Source organism: Euphorbia lathyris, chromosome 2, assembly GCF_963576675.1.
Source record: "Euphorbia lathyris chromosome 2, ddEupLath1.1, whole genome shotgun sequence".
Classification (NCBI taxonomy): domain Eukaryota; kingdom Viridiplantae; phylum Streptophyta; class Magnoliopsida; order Malpighiales; family Euphorbiaceae; genus Euphorbia; species Euphorbia lathyris.
Genome location: NC_088911.1, coordinates 130,798,509 through 130,807,158, shown reverse-complemented (window position 1 = coordinate 130,807,158; position 8,650 = coordinate 130,798,509). Strand labels below are relative to the sequence as shown.

The window sequence follows — 8,650 nt, the reverse complement described above, 5'->3', positions numbered from 1 at the left end:
AAGGCATATGCCAACTACCAAACTCCATCTAACAAATACAGGAAAGCATAAGATTAGAGGATTTAGCAATGAAACATAGGATCAGACACTCATCAAAACTCAATCTCTCAATGCCAAAAGTTCAAATTCAGATCAGAAAATGTTACCTACTTACGAGTTCAATTTGGTGTTCAACAGCATAAGAATAGACTATAAATAAAACCACTTGAACAAACAAAAAGTTTCTGCTCTTATAGACTTATGGATCTCATATGGCTCACCAAAAGTGGATCTCTTACGTCTCCCTATAAACATTTGGAGCTAATGATGCATAGTCCGGGGGACACAACCATGGCTCCTCTCTTCTCAAGAATTCATACATCCCTTATCAATATATGGACAGCTAGCTACCTCTCGAGCGTTAGGGAGCGCCTAACAACATGTTTTCACAGACCAAAAACTACAAGATCGAACCTTTAATTCTAAGGCAATAGAGGGATCATACCATTTGAGACATTATTTTTCACACTTTTCCCAAAGGTTCGGAGAAAGCTGAAATGAACAGGATTTTCCTAACTCACTTTTTGGTCTTCAACCCCCTAATCACTAGGGACGCCCCTGAATTTAGTTCAATAGGATGTGTCTATTTAGGTTTCAAAAAGAATCTTAAGAGTGTCTAAGGTGGGACTAAAAACATCTCTGGACGCCTTCTTTTTTATCTCATCGTGTCATTTCAAAAAGACTTGTCATGGTAAGAAATAAGGGGAGACGCTTAGAGAGTGCAGTGGAACTTGGCAGATCATGTATTACGTTTCATCTCCATAAATCCATTGTTATTCAAACCCCTAGTATGGCTCGATCAACATAGTAATTCTTGGCCAATCTAACATTGCAAAACTATACCTAACATGATCAACATGCAGTCACCAGGCCCACGACCGCAAAATAAAGTGTTCGTTTGGTTCTCTTTTTGTAGCTCTTTTTTGTTATTTTACTCCAAACTAAGGTGTTCGGTTAGGATTAAGAAATGACAGTTGGAACGAAAATCATCTAATATCTATCAGCTATAAGCAATAACAGCTGAGCCAAACCTTTTACAGCAACATAATGACAAATCATAAACATTTCAGTCAGTACAAAACTAAGGCTACAAATGGTAACAATTTGGGGGTCTTTCTTATCTTTCATGAATCAATATAATTTAAACACTAACAATACAAAAATTAGGAAAAAAGAAAAGGGAAATACAATATCCATCACTACAACAAGGAATAAATAGCAATCATCTGCAATTTAACACATATACTGTAACTTTTAAACAAGTAACAACTGTGAGCAATGCATTACAGTATCAAAAGCTGCTGAGATGGTGTTGTTCATAGGTACCTTAGCTTAAGATGAACTTGATAACTTGGCAGCTTTAAAAGCAGGATGAAGCAATCCAAGATCATCTTTCACTTCTAATGGATTCCCAGTCTCATTCCTCATTCTTTTAACTCTTCTACTATCAAGAGCTTTATGAGTAAACCCATACATCTGCAGAATTTGATTATCCCCGAAATTGAAAGCGCGATCCATCTGTTTCAAACACCTTTTTACTGAATAATCACCGAATTTCCCGCAAGGTTTGCAACCCACAAAGTGAGTAACAAGGGGCCAACGATGATCACCAAGACCAGGATGGTAATTCTCAATCATTTCCTCATATCTATCAACTAGAATGCCCCAGTAACCGTGCAAATAGTATCCGTTTTCGAGATAAACCTTCTCACCCCATTTTTCCCTCTGTGTAGCCAAGATGTACACCATTGCAGATTGATCATCAGCTTCAAAAACTGGTCTATCTTTAAGCTCTCTAGTCAGCAATTTCCCTGCTTCTTCCCTAATCTTTCCTTTAGGTCCCATTGGAGCCCAAGTATCCAATAAATCTAATGCCCACTGAGAATTTCTCAACAGAAAACTTCCTGTGTTCAATCCAATCCAGTTTTTCTGATCGTAAACCATTTCATTCCATCCGTGCATAACAAAATTAGAATCCTTATACCTCTCCCATGGTACCTCGAATGCCATATCTGTAAACATGGCATCACTATCCATCCACCATAAGAACTCGATCTCTGGATGTGAAAGTAATAGCTTCCTTATCAATGGAAGTTTCGCCCAAAAACCAGCCATTTCTGCATCAAGCAATGCCATGTTGTAGAAAATCTCAATCCCATGAAGTCTACAGTAATCGATCTTGTTCTTAACCGCTTTCAACAAGTAATGATCTCCAACTGGATTCTCACACGGTTTCGGCGACGATCCCGTCACCAACAGCACTCTCGGCTTATTCGGCCCAATGAAATTGGGGAAATTAGGGTTTTCTTTCAACCATTCAGCTCTCTGCTCATCCCAATCAGAAATCTTAGGGCCGAGAGAATAAGGTATGTTCGGATCCGGCTTCTCGTCGACTCCTTCATCTTTCAAGATGTCATTAATGTCGAATTTTGCATAATTGTTAGGATCATTATTGACATTACCATCGTTGTTGTTGTTGTTTTGAGCTGACTCGGTGGTGATTTCGGCTTCGACGAGAACACGGTGAGGCTCAGCGCGTTTACGGGAGATGTAAAGCTCACGAAGGTCATTGAAGTCCTGCTCCGGCGTACCAAACTTACCGGCGCCGATTGTGCCACGTAAGACAACGACGGTCATGAAAAGACAAAAAATGGTAACTTTGCCGTGCCGAATGGCTCTCTGAATGCGTTGGGCTCGTTGAGGCCCGAGACACCGCTCCAGCATCTTGACTCGGAGTCGGCTCAGCAAAGAGCTTTGATTGGCCGGCGAGAAACAGTAAGAAAATAACCCCGATATGAAAACCCGATGGCTGTCTGAAAAGGGTATGGTTGTAATTAAATGGAGAAATAAGGTTGGATTGAAGATTGGGAAAGTCGGTGGTAGTAGGAAAAGTGAGAGCTTGAAAATGGATGGAAGATCCAGACAGCATAGAAGACGAAATAGGAAAAATAAAATATAAATATAAATATTATTCAGATTCACGTAAGCACGTTGATGTTGGAAAAAAAAAATTGAAAAAAAAAATGCAATTATTCATCTCTGAAATGTATTTTTTCTTAATTATAGTCTCATTAGTAATAATATAATTGGGTAAATTACACCCATGGCCACTGAACTTTATCATTTTAGCATTGTGACCACTGAACTTCAATTCTTAACAGTATGACCACCGAACTTTATACTTTTTTAACACCGGTGGCCACTCAACACCTCAAAACAACCGTTGACAGCCTCAAAATAAACAAATTGAAGATTTAATGATATTCTAAAGAACTTTGATTTTTGAAAGTTTTCGTTTTTGAAGTCATTTATGTATTGTTTGGTTAGGAGAGAGAAAATAAATTTTTAGAGAGAGAAAGATCTAAAAATGTGATTTTAGAAAATAAAAAATGTGGTTTTATGGTAAATGTCGTTCTGAACAACTTTAATTCTTGAATATTTTCATTTTGAAGTCGTTAACGGTCATTTTGAGGAGTTAGTTAAAATTGAGTGATCACCGATGTTAAAAAGTGTACAGTTCAGTGGCCATACCGTTAAGGATTGAAGTTCAATGATCATAATAATAAAATGGGTAAAATTTAGTGGCCGTGGGTGTAATTTACCCTAATATAATTTATTTGATCCTTCAACTTTGAACTTTTTACACATTGAGGTGTTTGATTTTTTAGGACTAAATATGAAATTGGTTCTTAAATTTGGTAAATAACACAATTAAGCAGGTCTAAAAATAATATTTAATTTGTCGTTTTAATATTTTATACTAATTTTAGGAAACATATAAAATTGTGAAATATATTGAGAAAATATTTTATGCATATTTAGCCATACTAGTAAATATTATGAATCCATTTCATATTTTATACCATATTTTGCATATTTAGCCATTTGTCATTTTCAACAGAATTTATCATTTTTATTGCCATTTTATTTCTCTTTATTTAAAGTAATTAAATAATTAAGGACATTTTCAACTGTTGATACATTGTTTGTTGAATATTGTTAATTGTTTATTATTAGTAGAAAATCTTCTCAAATAACTATCAATACTTGTTTTTCAATCTTGATCATATTTTATATTTTCATATATAAAGTAAAAAATAAAAGTGAAATAAGAAAACAAAAATCAAACAAGATACTAAAACATTAGCTAAATTTGTTTTTTTTAAGAAAAAATAGGAAAAATATAACTTAATAAATACATAACAGTGTGATAAACTAACAACATAAATTTATTTCTAAACCGAATGTGTTAGGATCTCGGTACTATTATCCGCTTGGAAGAGATTAAAGTGGTTGAGTTATTGTATTAATATAATTAACATAACAGAATACTTTTTATCATAACAAAACGAAGGTAAAGGCTATGCTTACTTTGTTTTTGACAAAGTAAATCTTACTTTGTGTGTTTTCACCATTGGATTAATTTTACATTCCATCATCCAATGGTGAAAAACACCAAGTAACGGTTACTTTGTCAAAAACAAAGTAACCATAGAAGGCACCCAAAACGAAGGTAAAGGCTATGCTTACTTTGTTTTTGACAAAGTAAATCTTACTTTGTGTGTATTCACCATTGGATTAATTTTATGCTTACTTTGTTTTTGACAAAGTAAATCTTACTTTGTGTGTATTCACCATTGGATATCTGTGAATTAATTATGTATTTTTTTATGAAAGGTTTTATGATGGATTTAGGGGATTTATTGAACTTCTAGGGATAAAAACTAAAAAAAAAAGACTTTTTTTAGGGAATTATTTTTAACCGATTTTGGTAATTGTTGGGAAATAATTTTCATGGAAAGACTGATTTTAACTACATAATTAAAAATGGTTAAATCCCATTTTAAGAGAATTATTCTCAATCGGATAATGATTCCCTTAGAACATGTTTAATGATAGTAACAATTTGTATTTTTTGTAGTACTAATTAGACCTGTTCATGGGCTGGGCCGGACTGGGCTTGGGCCGGGCCTAAGCGGACTTGTTACATAATTGCTTTGTCCAAGCCCAACTTAGCCCGTACTATATTTACATCGGGCTCGGGCCGGGCTGGGCCAAGCTAAAAGAACTAATTTCCAAGCCCAACCCGGCCCGACCCAACTAATCTTTATATTTTTTTTAAATTAAAATTAAACTAAAAAAATTATACTATAAATATAAATAATACAATACAATGAACTAAACTTTAGAGGATTACTCCAATAAAAATCAATTAACGCCATCCTAAATAAAAAAAAAATACTCATTTGATAGTAATAAATAAAACAGTAATAAAAAAATATGTACATGTTCATCAATTCTAAAAGATATATGGTTTGGAAATTTTTATGTTGATGAAATTTAAATTTTTATTTTTGGAATATAAAGTTTATTAAACTATAAAATTTATTAAATTAAAGTTATTATTAAAATTTCGGGCCGGGCTGGGTTGGGCCTGGGTTTTGAGACAAATCCCAAGCCCAACCTACTATGTATTCGGGCCTAAGCGGGCTTGGGCCAGGCCAGGCCTATTACGAAACATATACGTCCAAGCCCAGTCTTTGAAGAGTGGGCTTGGACGGGCTGGGCGGGCCAATGGGCTTTTGAACAGGTCTAGTACTAATTAGGCACAAATACCATCATACTAGAAGGCTTTGTTTGCTAATTAAAAATGTGGATTGAAAAAAATACGTTTACTATTATTTTGAGTTAAAATGGCAAGTAAGAGGGCGTTGTGCCCACGGTAAAAAGCGGATTCCCTCTGCTTTTGTTGGCGCCAAATGTACCGCATCAGACATGTGTCTTACAAGTTTGACACCTTCCGTGGAGCTCACCTTCTTATTTTTATGTTGCTTTCAACATTTTAGACGCGAGAGATAAAGTTTGTCGATTTTTATTAGTAACAAACTAAGAAGAGTAACAAGTAAATTAATAGTTGGTTACAACCCCATAGTACAAAGTAACAAACTATTTCTCTTTTATACTATTACGACACTATTACAATGGATCCACCGCCATAATGCTACCATCAAAATGGACGGTCCGCCGTAATGGAGACTTTTTAAGGGAATCATGCTTAACCTGGTAATGGTTGTAAATAATGTTTTTAACTATGTAATTAAAAACGGGTTAAACCCCTAAAAATAACATTTTAAGGGAATCATTTTCAATATAGTAATGGTTGAAATATAATTCATTTACCTTAGGCGCCATAATGATACAAAGACAAAAACAGAGTTGTTTATCTTTTGTACTATTACAGCAGACTCACCATAATTTTGATATTTATAGTGGTGGATCCGCTGTAATATGATTGTTTTTAATTATAGAATTAAAAACAGCCACTCCAAGAGAATTATTTCTCAACCATTACTAGGTTGAGAATAATTCTCTTAAAATGATCACTTTTTAGTTAATCCATTAAAAACATTGGGTGTTGTTAAACCCAGCCCCAATTTCCCACCCATAGCCCCGTGGAAGGACGAAATTACCCTTTCATAGGTTTTGGGGGTGGAAAAAGCTATTTTTTTCTCTCTCGATGCACGGGCGTATGGACATCACGCCTCACCTCATGGTGGGGCGTATGAAGATCACGCCTTCCCGTGTGGTCGGGCGTGATAGGCCTACGCCTCACCGTTTGGTCGGACGTGGAACTATCACGTCCGACCACACGGTGAGGCGTAGGGCTATCACGCCCAACCACACAGGAAGGCGTGATCTTCACACGTCCGTGTATCGAGAGAGCAAAAAAAATAGCTTCTGTATCCTGTAAATAGGCCGTTAAACCCGTAAATAGTCCATTAAGCCCGTAACTATCGTTTCGGATTCTTGAGAGGTTTTGAGTTTTTTGAAATTTAGTGCAAAGGGTATTTCGGTCTATTCACAGGGCTAGAAGTGTAAAATTAGGGCTGGGTTTAGTAAATCACAAAAAAATAGCTTATGTATCCCGTAAATAGGCCGTTAAACCCGTAAATAGTCCGTTAAGCCCGTGACTACATAAATGTACTTAACAAAAAAATTTTAAAAACATAAAAATTAAAATAAACATTAATAAACATAAACATTTATAAACGTAATAGAGTAAATTTAATATCTACAACAAAAAGTGTTTAAATGTATGAATGTGTACAATAAAAAATCAGCTCGCCCGACGCCACGCATCCATAAACTCATCCATCTCCCTCTTAATGCGTGGAACATCCTCGTCAGATCGGTGGGTAGCCGATAGTTGGGTGACACGCCACAACCAGCTAACCCACTGCAAAAAAAAAAAGTAATAAATAAATATTAAAAATTAAACACATATAAACTAATACTAAATAATAATATTAAATAATAATAAACTTACAAATTCGCTGTTGGCGCGAGCATGCTGTACCGGTCTAGCCTGTGGTGCATGAAGGAGATGGGGATGCGAATATTGCATATACCAATCCATATAAGCAGGATCACAGGCAGTGGGATCGTATCCAACTGGTCGGCATCTCCTCCGATCAATGCCCCGAGCCGATGGAAATCTCCGCCAGGTGTCCTCAACTGTGACTAAGGAATGCGTGAGCCTGTACAATAACGACTTCCATGGTCGTACTGCTTTATCAGGTCTAATACGCTCAGCTGGGATAGGCTGAGTATATCCGACCTGTCGCAGCGCTCGGTCGGGCATATACGGCTCGACGATGTCTATACACCGTATCCAACCGGCGTAGGACACTCGAAGTCGATCATCATCAGCGACAGGACCATAAGGCAACCACGTCACCTGGAAAAAAGTAATACTCAATAAAAAAATAATATACTATAAATAATAATTAAATAAATTCTAAAATTTTATAAAATACCTCTGCCGCCGTTATACTAAAAAATACTAAATTATATTAAATTATACTAAAATTATACTAAATTATACTAAAAAATACATGTACTCGCAAAACGACCTCCTACGCGCTGGGTCGGCTGTCTCCCCGGGGTCGGCTGCTCATCGCTCTCCTCAACCTCGCGATCATGTGCAACAGCGGACTGTCGCACTGTCCGGGCTACCACATCCAGGTAGTCCTGAAAAGAATCGCCATCGGGCTCTCTGTCATCAAAATCAGTCGCCCCCTCTGAGCCATGAATATCGGCCTGATCCGCAATCGGCCCCCTCCTCAACTGCTCCGTCGCAGCCCCTCTCCGCCTACGACCAGAAATATCTATACCACGCAATCTCGTATGCCGTGGTGTATCATCCTCGTCGTCCATATCTAGACGACGAGCAGATGACGGGATGGATTTCCCACCCCTAGTAGGCCGCTCCGTCTACAAAAAAAAATTACACTAAATTAATAAAATTGTAAATAATGTAAATTATACTAAATTTATAAAATTATGCTAAAATACTACTAAACTAATAAAATTATAATATAATTATTCTCAATTTATACTAAAATTACACTAAATTACTAAAATGTTTATTATAATTAAACTAAAATTACACTAAATTTACTAAAATTTTAAAAAATATTAATTTTTATTAAAAATGGGCGTAAGGGAATCACGTCTGAACCATTGGTCGGGCGTATGCACATCACGCCCTATCAGTGGTTAGGGCGTATGAGCATCACGCCCTACTATTGGTTCGGGCATGTGGCTATCA

General features: G+C 36.3%; 1 protein-coding gene and 1 long non-coding RNA gene across 2 annotated transcripts; both read right to left on the bottom strand.

The window, feature by feature from the left end:
* Positions 1-1,133: 1,133 nt before the first annotated feature.
* Positions 1,134-2,984, bottom strand: LOC136219957 (xyloglucan 6-xylosyltransferase 2-like). The gene has a single exon (XM_066007573.1). The coding sequence runs from the start codon at positions 2,761-2,763 to the stop codon at positions 1,372-1,374; it is 1,392 nt and encodes a 463-aa protein (XP_065863645.1). The 5' UTR covers positions 2,764-2,984; the 3' UTR covers positions 1,134-1,371.
* A 4,089-nt stretch (positions 2,985-7,073) lies between these two features.
* Positions 7,074-8,401, bottom strand: LOC136216850 (uncharacterized). The gene is made up of 3 exons (XR_010683386.1): positions 7,953-8,401; positions 7,367-7,777; positions 7,074-7,276 (listed from the first exon to the last, which is right to left on the bottom strand). It is a non-coding gene; the product is annotated as an uncharacterized lncRNA (long non-coding RNA).
* Between the last annotated feature and the right edge of the window lie 249 nt (positions 8,402-8,650).